We start from the raw sequence: 13,881 nt of genomic DNA, 5'->3' as shown, positions 1-13,881 counted from the left end.
CAGCCTCAGAAGCGTCCGCCCCTGCGACTCGTCGTCGTCTGCGGGGGGGAGGTGGTGCTGGTGCCGGTGCTGGTGCTGGTGGCAGAGCTCTGGAATGAGTGGCTCCCGCTGGCGGGCATTGGCATCTCAATGGAGCGCGGCAGATTGGGATACACCTGGGGCGTGATGGCTGCGGGTTAGAGAGGGAGAGGCTTGAGTCGTGGGTGGCACTAATTGATTCAATAGCTTCAAATTCTCACAGCACTTTAATGGGCACTCCCCCAGACAACATTCAGGGACAAACAAACTCTTGACACTCACATTGGTTCTGGCGGTAGCCGAACTGATCGGCGTTGTAGAAGACGGTGATGTAGCGGCCATCGCTCATGCGGTAGGAGTAGTATCCGACGACCATCAGCGTCTTGACCTTGTCCACCATCGCAAAGTAGCCGCGCTCATAGCGCGCGGTGCCATCATCCAGCTCGAAGCGATACTCGTAGCTGCCGTCCGGATAGCGATTATCGAAGCGATCCAGCAGGCGCACGGCCCTGTGGTCCGCCTGCCGATCCTCAGCGGCACTCGGCCTGAGAGACAGCAGCAGCAGCAGCAGCGGCACGCAGATCGAGAGCAGGACTACGGTGTGGCAGTTGGCCATTTGATGCAGGGAATTCTGTGTGTGTTGGGGTGCGTGTGCGTGTGCTGTCGCTTATTGTTTTGTTAACAGTTTAATTCGGAAACTGCGTAACTTTGGCTTTTTATAGTCAACGAGAGGCAGCGCTTCAGCCAGCAGCAGCAGCAGCAGCAGCAGCGAAGTCAACGTCGGCATGAGAGCTTCCCAGTCCCAGTCGCAGTCTCAGCTTCAGCTTCAGTCTGAGTCCCACCGAGGAAGACGCGTACTGAGAGCACTGAGTGGCGGGGAGGAGCAGCTACTCAACGCTTAATCATAACAACAAAAAATTATCTTAATTTCATCTACTTACACACAAGCTTATCGGCGGTGGGGCAGGGCCAGCTCCGGACAGGTTGCTTCTCTCTCTCTCGCTCGCTCTCTCTCTCTCTCTCTCTGTGAGTGTTTGCTGCAAAAGTGCTGCCAGTGGGGCAGTGTGCCTCGGCAGAGTCTGGCTAAAAATACTGCAATTTGTGCACCCTACAATTTGGCCAACAAGTACGTGCCGCCTGTCAGCAGGAGCAGCCTTCCCTTCCCAGGAGTTGCCTGCCCATGGATGCTGAAGCTGAAGCTGAGGCGTCCTGTGGCCAATTAGGGCTAATTTATGATTTCAATCATTTCTTAATTGCATTTAATGTGCAGCGATTTAGCGAACAGTCCTGGCTTCTGCCTACCCGCTGGCCCGCGGCCCAATTGATGATACCAGCAAAGGACTGGCTGCGAGGCTGAGTGGCAGCTGGGGGGGGGGCACTACTTGGTCAGTCGGCCAAAGTTAATTGAGCCTGTGCCCCCGAGCACAATCAGCGAGCTGCTGCTGCTGCTGCTGCTGCTGCTGCTGCTGCTCTCGGGGCAGCTGTCAATATGTCGACACGAAGTTATCGCCTTTTAATTAACTTCACACACACCTCAAAGGTCACGCCAATGCACTAAACAAGTTTGCCCACCAAATAATTCACATTTATAATTTGTATTTTGTAGTTGCTGCTGCTGCTCCGCCTGCTGTGTGGATTTATGTGCAGACCGCACAGCGACAATTGCAGTCACTCAGCCAGTGAGTCAGTGCAGTCAGTGGCAGCATCCACAGCCTGATGTGGCATTACACTGATTTATTTTGAAACGTTCTTTGGGTCTGCAAGTGACAAAGCATTCATTCCAGCGAAAGAAGCGGCCAGCCCGGCTCCCAGTGACCAAAAATTAAGCCACCAGCCGAAGGAACTGACGCAGCAGAGACTCATCGGCAAGGTCATTTGTTTTGAATGTCGATGACAAAGACAATGTCCGAGGGGGGAATTGTGGCCGCTGGCCAGTCGTGACAGGTAGCTCCGCCTGTCCCTGTTCACTAAATGGCTGGGACAACAGGCGCTGTTTGTCATTACCCCAAGGTGCTGGCCGCTCTGTGCTGCATCCTCCTGCTGTTGCCACAGACACGGCCAGAAGCTGCAGCAGGAGGGTCGCACTGTTCTGTTGTCGCTGTGCTGCGCTCTGTGCTGTGTGCTCAACATTGAGTTGACGACGTGCTTCAGCTTTCAGCACACAGTGGGACAGTGGGACAGTGGGACGAAACTCGTGAGAAAAGAGAGCAGAAAGCAAGAAGCAAACTTATGGATAATAATTATGTTAATAACAATCAACAGTGTCCCAAGTGACACTGTAGCAATGTGGTATCAAAATTGTTTCTGTTGAGTTCTTTGAAAATGAAAATATTTGCCAATATTCACGGAATATTTCTCGATTCAGTTGCACTTTCAGCCATAACCCATAAAAGTCGCAAGTTTATTTGAAAAATAAATAAATAATTTCAACAAGTTGCAAGCATTCGAACCACTGTGCACGGACGCCGCTGTCGACTGCGCGCAAAGTGAATTCCCATCCCCCCACACCACAGGGCAGGGGGAACGAATTGGCCCGAAAAGAATCGCGTGGCGTGGCGTGGCGTGGCGTGGCTGTGGCTGTGGCTGTGGTGATGAAGAAGGAATCGCACGCACACACAGATAAAGATACAGAGATACATCTGGAGATAAACACACGGAACAGGCAAGGCAGGGGACTGACTGCTTGATGGCGGAATGGCGGGGTACGAGCCAAGTTACACACAAATAATGTACAAAAAGTGGCTTATAAACAAAATTTGTATGAATGGTCCATGTAGCGAATGGCACTGCCTGCTGCCTGCTGCCCGCTGCCTACGTGACATGACATCCCGAGATACAACTTGCTGCAGACCCATCCCCCCCCCGCACCCGTACACCTACCCCTCCGGAGAGTGCTACCTTTGGTCTGGAGCACTTTGCACAGTTTTTTTTTGGTGGCTTTGACTGTCTGCCTGCCTGCCTGCCTGGGCTCTGATTCCGACTGTCTCCGGCAATGGAATAATTCCCATCAAATCACGTACCTCTCTCGCTCTTTTGGCGTCTTGTTGCGGCGCTCTTCAAAACTGAGATACAGCTACAGATTGGCTTTATTTTTCTCTTTTTTTGTTTGTCTTGGTTGTATTTGTTATGTGGTAAAAACAATTGGTAAGACTTAAGCAGAGTTTGTTTGGTGTCTTGCATAAATTATACAACTCGCAGGCTGAGTGCCCGAGCTGCCATAGGGGTAAACTTGCCACAAGTAAATGTACACCCTGCAGCAGCATTTACATTTATGTCTGTGTGTCCCTGATGAGTGTGTAAAAACAATGCGCCCGGGCCCAAAGGAATTTTAAGGATCCAGAAACCATTTTTGTGACCCAGAGGTACATTCACATCTCCAATTTCCACAGATACAGATACAGATACAGATACAGATACAGATACAGCAAATGTAGCAATCCATTTGCATAAATTTATGAAGCGGCTAAGCCAGGGCGAAATTGGCAAATGCTCAATTACCCAAAGTACGTGTAGATATTTCGTGGAGGCGCAGGAGCCAAGGGTCATGCAGCATGTGCGGTTACCCCCATCCACCAGTCTGTCCCACACACACACACAACTAACACAGCAAGCTAAGCCAAGTCAATAAAATTCGGCCACTGCTGACCAAGTCCAAAATGCAGCTGAGCTCTCCATTAAATCGAACTTTTTGCCACACAGCCAGAGTACCAGTACCAGTGCCAGTGCCAGTGCCTGCACCCTCTGTGTGTGTGCTGTGTCTAGTTGCAATTGAAATTTACACAGCGAGTCGCATTATTAATCTCCAGATTAGATTGAGTCTCGCTTTGGACCTGCCTAGCTGTAGGCACAATCATAAATAAATCGCTCCATCCTCCAGCTGTTGTGCACACTGGCAGCAAATGCGAGATGCCGTTTGTGCAGCGTCTCCCAACGTTCCACCTCGTTTATGGCAGCAAAAGAAGCTGCCATTGACCCGTTCGCCTGCTGGCTTGTGGCACTGGCAGTATGTGCCCAGTTTACCAAAAACCAAAAACACAAATGTCTTCATAGTTTCGCCTGCTCAGTGTTCTTTTGTCTCTTTGATAACCCGAAATAAATCTGCAGAATGCCGCAGTCACTCACTCACGCAGGCACGCAACAGTCGCAGACTGAAGACTTTGTGTATTTGGATCCATTTCGGGTTCTATTTTGGACCTGCAGAGTGGGGTTTAAAAGGAACTGGCACTGGGTCTGCCATTCTGTCTGCATTTTTCATTGGGCGCTTCAATTATGGCCATTACTCAATTTGCTTTATTTATCCTGATTATTTATTTATTTATCTGCCTCTCTGGATGTGTGTTTGCTGCTGCTACCTTTTTGGGTGCTCGATGGAGATGAATTCATTTGCGCAAATAGCCAAATGATGGGCCCTGTCCTCATAAATATTTACATAAGTAATCAAGTGGACAAGGGTCATCGAAAGGATCTCTGTCTTCCTCTCCCTCTCCCGCTCCCTCTCTTTGGTATTAATAGCCACAAGTGTTAAAATCAAATTCGAGATTTTAAGCTCGAAACTCGAGACTCGAGTGGCAGCAGGGGGCCGGACCATCACACATGAGTGGGGATTGAAATGTGAAACATATTTCGGGCTCAATCGAATCCATCATTTTAGCATTTTCGCCGAAAGAGTGGAAGAGTGCAAAGTCTATCTTCAATCTTCATTCTTGCCAGACAAGGAGCATAAAATACAAAGAAGAGACGGAGCAAAGTCTGAAAATGGAAAGTAATCAACCAAAAACTATCGATGAGACATGCCTCCTGGTGGGGCAGCTGCAGCAGCAGCATCTCCACAATTAGAACGGAGCCACAACAAAGCATCTTTTGGCCTGCAGCAGCGTCCATTCATTCAGCAGCAGCGGCTCTGGCCAGGTCTTGCCATTCAGAGAGGGCAGACAGGCGGGGCCGAGCTGAGATGGCAGCGAAAACGAGTCCCTGGCCCGCATTGGATTAGCAGCGAAATGAATAGCTGCAGTTATCCTGCCTCTGCCGCTGGCTCCTGCATTTTACGACCAAATGTGGATGGCTGTTGTGTGTGTGTTGGACCCTGCAGTTTTATGAATGCTCAACGATTGGCCGCCCACAAATCTCTCTCCAGCTGCCATTCGCTTGTCGTTTTTATACAGAAACCATTTCAATTGAAAGCCACAACCTGGCAACCAGCATAATGTCTCATCAAATTGGTTAGAGGTGCAGAGGTACAGGTGGAGTGACACCTCCAAGCCTTAATGGATCTGTGGGGAGCACAAACTGATTCAAAGCATGGCCTCGAACTTGAGCGATTTTCACAGTCATTTATTTACTTATACTTAGTGTGGATTTAAATGTGTCTAAAGCCAACAGCCGAATGCTGTTCAGAAATGTACCCTCTCTACTTAGGGACAGAACCACTCAGCCGTCTCGGACTCTCAGGCTGTCTCTTGGCTGTCCCCCCCTCCAGCAACAATTGTTTTCAATTTGAGTTTGCAGCAGAGTGGAGCGTTGTGAGCGAGTGTTCCTTCATATGCCACATTATCCTCTCCGCCTCTAACCTCCTGCTGCTGCTGCTGCTCACTGGGAGACGCCTCCAACAAGCTCATCATCAGCATGGCTGCTGACTGCCGCTTCAGTTGCCAAAATGTCGTTGGCCACAGTTGATGGTTCGGTTTCGGTTTCGGTTTCGGTTTCGACTTGGTTTAGTGCCTGTGGCGAAAGGGGCAAATTGAAATGACTAAGGAATGTGGCATGCAACATTTGGGTGGGAGAGAACATACATTTGGACCCTGCACCTCATCCTTGCCAGCATCAGCTCTGACTCCAGCTGCAGGCTCCAGCTCCAGCTCCTGCTCCTGCTCCAGCGGCACTTCAAGGTTGCGTGGCAACAGCGGCTGCTTCCCGGATAATGTGTCTGCAGTTTTTTGTTTGTCGGATTTTACGCACACACAGACACGAGGGGTGGAAGTACTCACTCATATCCACATGGTAGCCCAGATGATCGGCCCTGTAGAAGACGGTGGAGAACTGCTGGTTCGGCAGCGGGAAGGAGTAGTAACCCTTGCGGGCCAGCACCAGGTCCTTGCCCACGGGCAGCCAGTAGGCGCGCTCGTAGCGAGTGTTTCCATCATCCAGTTGGTATCTGCGCGAATGGAGCTGAATGTAGCAGACGCTTTTGGCTGTACTTTGCACCCACCTGAACTCGTATTGTCCATCCGCGGAACGCTGATCGAAACTATCCACCAGGCGAGGCATTGCCTCGGTTGTGGCCGCTGGCAGCACTGAAGGGGGCCAGTGGCGGTCCGGCAGCAGCGTGGGGCGTGGTGTACGGGGCGTGGTCGTTCGCCTGGGTCGCCGTGTGTGCCGCGCCTCAGCGGGGCTGGGCACTAACAGCAGCAGCCCCAACAGACAGCAGAGCGGATAGATCCTTTGAGCCGAGAGCATCTTGTCCTTCTTGTCCACTTGGAAATGTTGTAATTGATTGTGTGGCAGCCAAGTTCCAGCGGGCCCTTTATATACTCTCACTCACACCCGAGTGAAGCCTTCTGGCACTAAACATGAAAAATGTGCACAGCTCCAACAGGAGAAAGAAAGGCAGGCAGGCAGGAAGGGGTCGGTCATAAAACTTCTCTTTCTCTCACACGTCAAAGGCAATGATTTGGCAATGCCTGGCCACCAGGGGACCTCCTCCAGCTGTTCTCCATCGCTCCATCGCTCCATCGCTCCATCACTCCATCACTCCATCACACCCTCCTGCAGAAGAAGTCTGCTGTGGCTGCTGCTGGTATTTGTGAGGCGTCACGATGCCTTTGTGATTTTTGACAGCATTTGGGATTGTCGAATCCTTGACTGCCTTTGCCCCACCCTGCTGGCTGGTTCTTTTCGGCCTGTTTACTCCGTTTGTTTGCTTGTTTGTTTGTTTGTTTGTTGCGCCGCCTGGCAGAGCCACAAAGTGTGTCAGGCCCAGATGCAGGGTCGAGCAGCCAAATCGCCGTCGACATGGTTCATTGACCAGCGGCGTAGCCGCGTCAACGTTCCACATTGCTATCGACATGGCCCATCTTCATTGCCGTCTTCAGTCTCTGCGGTCTCTCTGGTTTGTGTTGGTCATCGATTCGGTGATTTGCAGCAGCAGCAGCAGCAGCAGCAGCGTAGGCGTCGAAAATTTCCTTAATTGTTTAACCCTCGACTGGGGGTAGAGCGGCGACAGTGCGATAAATGCCATAAACACACGTCAGAGCTCAGGGCCAGTGACCTTGTTCGTCTCTTCATCTAGCAGTCGTTGTCTTTGTTTTTCTTGCTCAGTGATTTTGTCTGATTTTGATATTGATTTGACAGCCAGGAGGAGCCAGTCCTTTTTGTATTTGATTCGTTGAATGGCAGCAGCTGGGGGGACGCTGCAGGAACTTCCAATAATAGTTACATTTCTATCACTGATTGATCAATCAATTATTTTCAAACATTTGTTCATAATTCGCCAAGAATTTTCACAGTTAAAGTCCAAGTTTGGCCATTGACAAATGTGTCAATGATTGATGGCTTTTTGCAGCGATTGGTGATTGATGATTGATGATTGAATCGTTTTTAAATTGACAAATTCCACAAACATCTAATTGATTGATTGCCTTCGCCGCTTATTGTGGATCAATTCAATATTTTATTCCTTATTCGGTGATCAAAAATAAACCCCGCGGACAGCATCAGGGTTAAGCAGGGTCCCCCAGAGGGTCTTCAGGCGCTGGGGCGGGGAATCACTTAGGCAGATTAAATTCTCCAGTCCCTCATCTTGAATGCTTAATTAATAAATGTACAAAAATGTATTCGAACATTTGTTTGCTTCCCCATCCCCATCCCCAACCCATCTGCTCCTTGTCCACCATCTAGTTGAGAGGTGCCCCGCTAATGCTGCTCCGATCCGTTCGGATTCTGATCTGCGATCTTATCGGTGGGCTCTGGCAACGCATTCGTTTGCCATTTAATGGCCTGCGCTGTGCCTGCCACTCGACTAAAGATATTTCCCATGTAAATGCCAGAGGCAGGGCTGCTCGTAAAAAAGGAGTTCAAAGCGGGATGCGCGCGGAACAACAAGCTAATAAATATTTTTACCCACTGTAAGTGTAAAATATTGTTTAGATCCCAAAAACCAAACAATGCAGTGTATGTGTGTGTGTGTGTATCTGCTCCCTGCATATGTGTGTGTGTGTGTGTGTGTTCCACAATATTTCATTTCCCATTTACCCAATAGCCAAAGAACCGAAACCGAAACCGATACCAAACCGAGCACCGAATCGAACCCCACCGAGCACAGTCCTCAGTCCTCAGTCGGGCAATGGCCAATGGGCAATGGGGCCACCCATCGCTGGCATTTTCAAGTGTCTAAGCCATGAATTTATATTGCTCGATTTCGATTTAAAAGTATTTTCGGTTACATAATCTCAGCATTTTTATCACATTCCAGCACTGTTTGATGGCTCAAGGCAAAACTTTTCTGTCTCCCACTCCCATCCGACGCATCCATCTCGTGCCCTGCGTGTGTGTGTGTGTGTGTGTGTGTGTGGTGTGTGTGGTGTAAATTGCTCAATTATAGGCAAGTTTGTATCTCTGTTTATCTCTCTCTCTCTCTGTGGGTGTGTGCGACTATCTGCACATCTTTTGTGCGTTCTGCGGCTTTGCCAAAGTTTTGCTGTAAAGTTTCACTTTAAGTTGATTACTTCGTGATTTTCAAACGGACAAACAGCACTTTCTGCCGTCTCTGCGGAAAATTTGCACATAACTTGCACAGAGGGAACCAACTGGGAGGAGGCTCCAGCAAATAGATCGAATTTCAGCCATGAAAGAACATTGAGCCGCAGAAACTGATTTATTAGCAGAATTCAAAACAAAGCAATACAAAATAAGCGACACATTCACAGTTACACTCCTACTCACCTACACTCGCCTACACCTGATTTAAATTTATAAATTTGCCAACAAATATTTCTAAAACACTTTCAACCTTCAGGCTGTGCAGGCATACTTCATTTAAATATAAAAACGGTTAATTTATGTACATATATTTATTTATTTTATTTATTTTATATATTAAACAATTAGCTAAAGACAAAACACCTTTTATCAAATTAAATATTCCTCAATTAATTATGAAATGTATTTAAAACAAATATTTGCCACAAATCTAATCTTCTGACAATATTAATAGTAAAAACTTGAATTATTTTCTCTTCTTGAATCTTGACTAATTGCAGCACCAAAAACCATGTAGTCCAGTGTACTTTGTTGGGTCACACGCGGGCGTAACTGAGTCACTCGCGAGCAACCCGCAACCCGCAAGCCAGCCAGATCAATCGCTAAAAGTTTCAAAAAACGTGAGCCAAATGAACCTGTTTCTGTATGTACAAATTAATGTACATATGTATGTATGTACATATGTACTCTTGTATATTTGTGTCTCATGTTTTGGGCTATAAAGCCACGCGCAAGATATGTAAATAGATGAGAAGAGAAAAGAAGAGAAGAGAAGACCAAATGATGTGCTACAATGACATTTTGTATGTTTTCTCTCTCCTCTTTCCACTGTGCAACTCTTTCTCTTTGTCTCTGATTTTGTAACCCTGTTTTGTGTGCTCTCTGCCGTGCTCTTTGTTGATTTAGGCAAATTCATTTTTAAGCAAGAGCCAAGAAAGTTCTCGGTGGCGCGGGGACGCGAACAACGGATGTGGATTGTGGTGAGCAATCCCTTTACGCTGGCCGAAATTTCTCTGCCGTCTTGGGAGAGTCGCGAACACAAAAACAAAGAGCAACAGAATATCCCAGAAATGCCGAATGATGCGACTAATGGATACCCAATGAATCTGTAGAAGTTCGCAAGTTCAAGTCGAACTTCGTTGTGGTTAAATAACAAATAAAATAAATAATTAAAATATGTTTAAGCGTTGGAACACTTGCGTATACCCTGTGCTAGCCAGGAGAGGAAACACACAGGAAATACAGGAAGGAAAAAGCAAGAGGCAAAAGGCAAAAGGCAAAAGGCGCTTCATCAGCAACAACAATGACAGCGCTAACAAACAACCGTTAAGTGCCGCAACAAATCGCCAAAAATTGAAAACTGTGGGAATACCATACCACGGACGCTCGTCAGGGACGCCACAAAAGCCACACAAACAAAGAAGCAAACGAAGCAAACGAAGCAAACGAAGCAAACGAAGCAACACTCAACACCAACCCCAAAACGTTTGCTAGCCCAAAACAAGAGAGGGAGCGAGACAGCTGAAGGTGGACAGGCGAAGGGAGAGCTAAATGAGAGACAATAAAAACAAATAAAAAGTATTAGGAAATGTTATTTGAATTAAACTTGAAGCCAGAAGCCAGAACAGTAAAGGAAGTAAAGAGTGATACCTGAGTATTATCCACATCAAAATCACAGCAACTATTGGCGGTTATTTGGTTTTAAATTAAAATCTCTTTATTTACAAACGTGCACAAAAAAAAAAAAATTACATTTGAAATGCTTCCTTCCAGCACGATCAGGGACCATCGCTCACTATCGCTGATGATTCTTGAAGCAATCAACCTGCGGCTGCTCGTTGCGACGCACGCTGGGCGCTCGCCTCAGGTAAGCCACTGAAAATGAGTTGCAGCCATTAGTGGCAACTAAGTCATGCCCACAGCGAACGCCACTCACCTGCCAGTGGCTGATAGCCGTGGATGTCGGAGCGATAGCAGCGCAGCTCGTAGCCGAGGGGGCGCGGCTGCACGTAGAAACCCTCCACCACGCGGCTGTGCAGCTCCTCCGAGTAGAAGCCGCGCTCCCAGCGCCGAACGCCGTGCGGCAGGGAGTAGCTGAAGCGGAAACCCAACCGATTATCAATCAATATACGAATACTCATCCAGCAGCCACAATTAATTGTGTTAAACAAAGCTTGAGGCTGCCTCTCTTTTGTGTGCATGGATGGGATGGATGATTATGAACGGCTGCCATGTGAGTGTCCAATTAATCAATTGTTTCCCCCAATTACGGATACCAACTCTAGCTCTGAACTTACCCAAAAATGTAGCTGCCATCTTCGTTGAGGTCATAGAAATTATCACGCCACGGATTGTATTCCTCTTCGGGATCCTCCTCTGGCTGAGGCTGTGGTTGTGGCAGTGGCAGTGGCTGTGGCTGTGGCTGCAGCGGAGGTGTTGGCTCCTCCTCTTCACTGGATGAGCTCTCATCCTCCTCGCCGGAATCCGACTCCGCATCGGCTGTAAACTGAGCCCGGGCCTGTGCCCCCGAGCTGGGTGCCACGATGCCCGGCCTGCGGAGGCCAAGCTGCGAGAAGGGTGCCGTGCCCAAGGGGGCAAAGGCGTTGACCAGTTGTTCTCCCAGCCGCTGTTTCAGCTGCTCCCTCATTTCGCCACTCTCGTCGTTGTTGTTGGTGGCATCCTCGAAGCGCTCAAAGCTTTCGGCATCAAAGTTTGGCGTTTGCAGCTGCAAAGGCGGCACTCGGATGGGACCCTGGCCTCGGGCTACACCCAGGAAGAGGAACAGCAGCAGCAGCAGCAGCAGCGGCGAATGGATCCGCGACGGATGCTGACCTGATGCCATGTTGTGTGGCTGTTGACTGCTGTCCCACATTAATGCCCGATGTACTTTTATACATGAGCAAACCGACGGGGGCCCCCACAAATCAGCAGCGTATCAGCAGCAGCCGAGTGCATAAATTGATGGCCAACAAAGCAAAGCGAAGAGCGATGCTGCTACAAATTTGCATTTTGAATCAGCGCGGAGCAGAGATATCTGCCAGTCGCGTGAATTATGTGAGTTCGATGCGAGCTGTGAGATGTGATTCTGGCCGTTCATCTAAATGGGTCAATCGTGCAGCGAGCGCAAAGCCTTCCGCTTGGAATGGGAATGGGAATGGGACTGGGATCTGTTGCCTACTCTCCGGGTGCACCCGGATCTGCCTCAGGGCATACTTTCGGGCGCTTTGGCACCCGCTCACAAGGGATAATCCGAAACGAAAACGCCATTTTGCCACATTTCCACAAATGCTATTTTATTCAATATATTTTACACACACAGAGACACATAAATTGCACTCCCATATACTCCCATGCAAACATTTTTTAATCTATGCTTTTATCATTTTCCATTCGCCACTCTCCATTTTGCTTTCGTTTCATTTTAATATCTATTTATTTGAATGTTCTTATGTGCATAACGTTTTTACAATTACAATTACAATGCTGCAGTCAGTTAAAAATCGTAAACACAAAAAAAAAAACAAAAGCCTAAAAAATTATTCCAGTTTTGTGCCAAAACTTCCACTTTGCTCCTTTGTTCTCTGTAGTTTTTCCCGCTGATACTTTCAGTATTTATGTACGTGTGTGTGAGTGTATTTATTTATATATTTATATAAAAAAAAATTATCATACATTTACTTAATCTACGCAATGCTGGCTTATAGTTTATACAAATAGTTTTTCCACTTTTCCATTTCGTGTTTCCGTTTTCGATTCTCTTTTTTATTCTTTTGCTTCTCTTAATTTGTATAATTTATGTTGGTAAAATCGCTGGATTCCTTGCTTACTTGCCTAAAAAATGGTAGTTCAGGGTTCAGGGTTCAGGGTTCAGGGTTCAGGGCTTATAACAAGCAAAAAGCAAAGCAAAAACAATGAACTTATCGTGGTTCTGGGTTCGTCAGTGGCATGTTCAATCGCAGCAACGGCTTGGCTACAGATGCACTTTACAGAGGTTTTCTGTTGCCCTTTTTAGCTGTTTCCCTGCTCAGGCTGATAAGGGTTCGACTCCTGCCATTCGCAACCTTTCTTCTGTTCGTTCTGTTCCCTTTTTCCGGCTTGCCTTTAATCACTCTAATGATTTGAACTTTTGCAAAGAGAAAGGAAATTGCACCGCTGCACCATCGTCATCATCCACCTCCTCGACATGGCACGTAGCTGTCTGTTTGCTGCTCTTTAAATTCAATCAATCAAATGGTTTTTCCCACCTCACAAATCCCTCGCCCACTCATTGCCATTGTCATCTTTTATTTTTTGCCCAACTCCCAACTCCCAGCGATGGCCATGGCCATTGGCATTTTATTTGTATTTTCGCTTTGGCCCATCCGCACATCTGTGACAATATTTACACCATCGAAAGCACTCAGCCCACGTGGCTCATCCTGGCCCTAAGCCAGCCACATTACGGTGACCATGCTAATTGTGGACTGACAGCTTCGAGAGACCTCCCCTGACACAACCATCAAGGAGAGGAGGCACGGAGAGTGCCGAAAAAGTCATCAACAAGCGGGCAAATCTGTGGCCAGCTAATTTATCTAATTGAAAAGGATTTGGCTAGCAGCTGAGGTAACAGATTGCTGAAGGGTTTGCCTTAAAGGTGAACCAAAACCCGCAATGTGGTTGGTTTTTGATGTACCCGTCACAGCAGAGGACACAAATTAATGTCATAAAATCATTTAGCGTTGCAAAAGGACATGGGGGACACAACTAAAAGCGAGAGAGGGAAACAAAGAGGGCAAAGGAAAAGCGGAAATGGACGCTTCAAAATCACTTAAAAAACTATTTTCACGCAAATTGCTTCGCTGCTCACGTCAGGAGTTGCAGTCCGAGTACGAGTACGAGTACGAGTCCGAGGACACAGGACACAGGACCATGGCCTGACAGCGAGACAGGCAGAGACTGCCAGAGGGAGAGAGCACGTGCCTGTGATGGATGGACTCTCTGGTCGCGACATTCCCGTGGAAGTGGACCACGTTCGTAATGCATGTAAATGAAGAAGTTTCTGTGCTGCAACTGGCAGTGGGAGCGCCCGGAGCCGGCAGCCAGTTGGAGTCCGATAACAATGTTCCCCCA

General features: G+C 47.9%; 3 protein-coding genes across 3 annotated transcripts; all 3 read right to left on the bottom strand.

Annotated features, from left to right (window-relative positions):
• Positions 1-5: 5 nt before the first annotated feature.
• On the bottom strand, positions 6-691 carry LOC117588364 (larval cuticle protein LCP-14). The gene is made up of 2 exons (XM_034279580.1): positions 301-691; positions 6-169 (listed from the first exon to the last, which is right to left on the bottom strand). Exons 1-2 carry the CDS (start codon positions 632-634, stop codon positions 6-8), a joined length of 498 nt encoding a protein of 165 aa, XP_034135471.1. The 5' UTR covers positions 635-691.
• Positions 692-5,325: 4,634 nt separating this feature from the next.
• LOC117588363 lies at positions 5,326-6,500 on the bottom strand. Its single transcript, XM_034279578.1, has 4 exons — positions 6,224-6,500; positions 6,003-6,169; positions 5,808-5,941; positions 5,326-5,736 (listed from the first exon to the last, which is right to left on the bottom strand). Exons 1-4 carry the CDS (start codon positions 6,469-6,471, stop codon positions 5,605-5,607), a joined length of 681 nt encoding a protein of 226 aa, XP_034135469.1. The 5' UTR covers positions 6,472-6,500; the 3' UTR covers positions 5,326-5,604.
• Positions 6,501-10,494: 3,994 nt separating this feature from the next.
• On the bottom strand, positions 10,495-11,625 carry LOC117588362. The gene is made up of 3 exons (XM_034279577.1): positions 11,070-11,625; positions 10,709-10,866; positions 10,495-10,647 (listed from the first exon to the last, which is right to left on the bottom strand). The coding sequence occupies exons 1-3, from the start codon at positions 11,612-11,614 to the stop codon at positions 10,568-10,570; spliced, it is 783 nt and encodes a 260-aa protein (XP_034135468.1). The 5' UTR covers positions 11,615-11,625; the 3' UTR covers positions 10,495-10,567.
• Between the last annotated feature and the right edge of the window lie 2,256 nt (positions 11,626-13,881).

This window comes from Drosophila guanche, unplaced genomic scaffold, assembly GCF_900245975.1.
Source record: "Drosophila guanche unplaced genomic scaffold, DGUA_6, whole genome shotgun sequence".
Lineage (NCBI taxonomy): Eukaryota > Metazoa > Arthropoda > Insecta > Diptera > Drosophilidae > Drosophila > Drosophila guanche.
This window is presented reverse-complemented; position numbering and strand designations above follow the sequence as displayed.

What these genes read in the sequence shown, in the direction of transcription:
- LOC117588364 (XM_034279580.1), bottom strand. Translation starts at nt 634, where the DNA reads ATGGCCAACTGCCACACCGTAGTCCTGCTCTCGATCTGCGTGCCGCTG. An exon ending in CGGCTACCGCCAGAACCAAT is followed by an intron (nt 170 to 300) that starts GTGAGTGTCAAG and finishes TCTAACCCGCAG; the next exon opens with CCATCACGCCCCAGGTGTAT.
- LOC117588362 (XM_034279577.1), bottom strand. Translation starts at nt 11,614, where the DNA reads ATGGCATCAGGTCAGCATCCGTCGCGGATCCATTCGCCGCTGCTGCTG. An exon ending in GATGGCAGCTACATTTTTGG is followed by an intron (nt 10,867 to 11,069) that starts GTAAGTTCAGAG and finishes TTTCCGCTTCAG; the next exon opens with CTACTCCCTGCCGCACGGCG. An exon ending in CGGCTATCAGCCACTGGCAG is followed by an intron (nt 10,648 to 10,708) that starts GTGAGTGGCGTT and finishes ACTCATTTTCAG; the next exon opens with TGGCTTACCTGAGGCGAGCG.
- LOC117588363 (XM_034279578.1), bottom strand. Translation starts at nt 6,471, where the DNA reads ATGCTCTCGGCTCAAAGGATCTATCCGCTCTGCTGTCTGTTGGGGCTG. An exon ending in GATGGACAATACGAGTTCAG is followed by an intron (nt 6,170 to 6,223) that starts GTGGGTGCAAAG and finishes CCATTCGCGCAG; the next exon opens with ATACCAACTGGATGATGGAA. An exon ending in ATGAGGTGCAGGGTCCAAAT is followed by an intron (nt 5,737 to 5,807) that starts GTATGTTCTCTC and finishes CTTTCGCCACAG; the next exon opens with GCACTAAACCAAGTCGAAAC.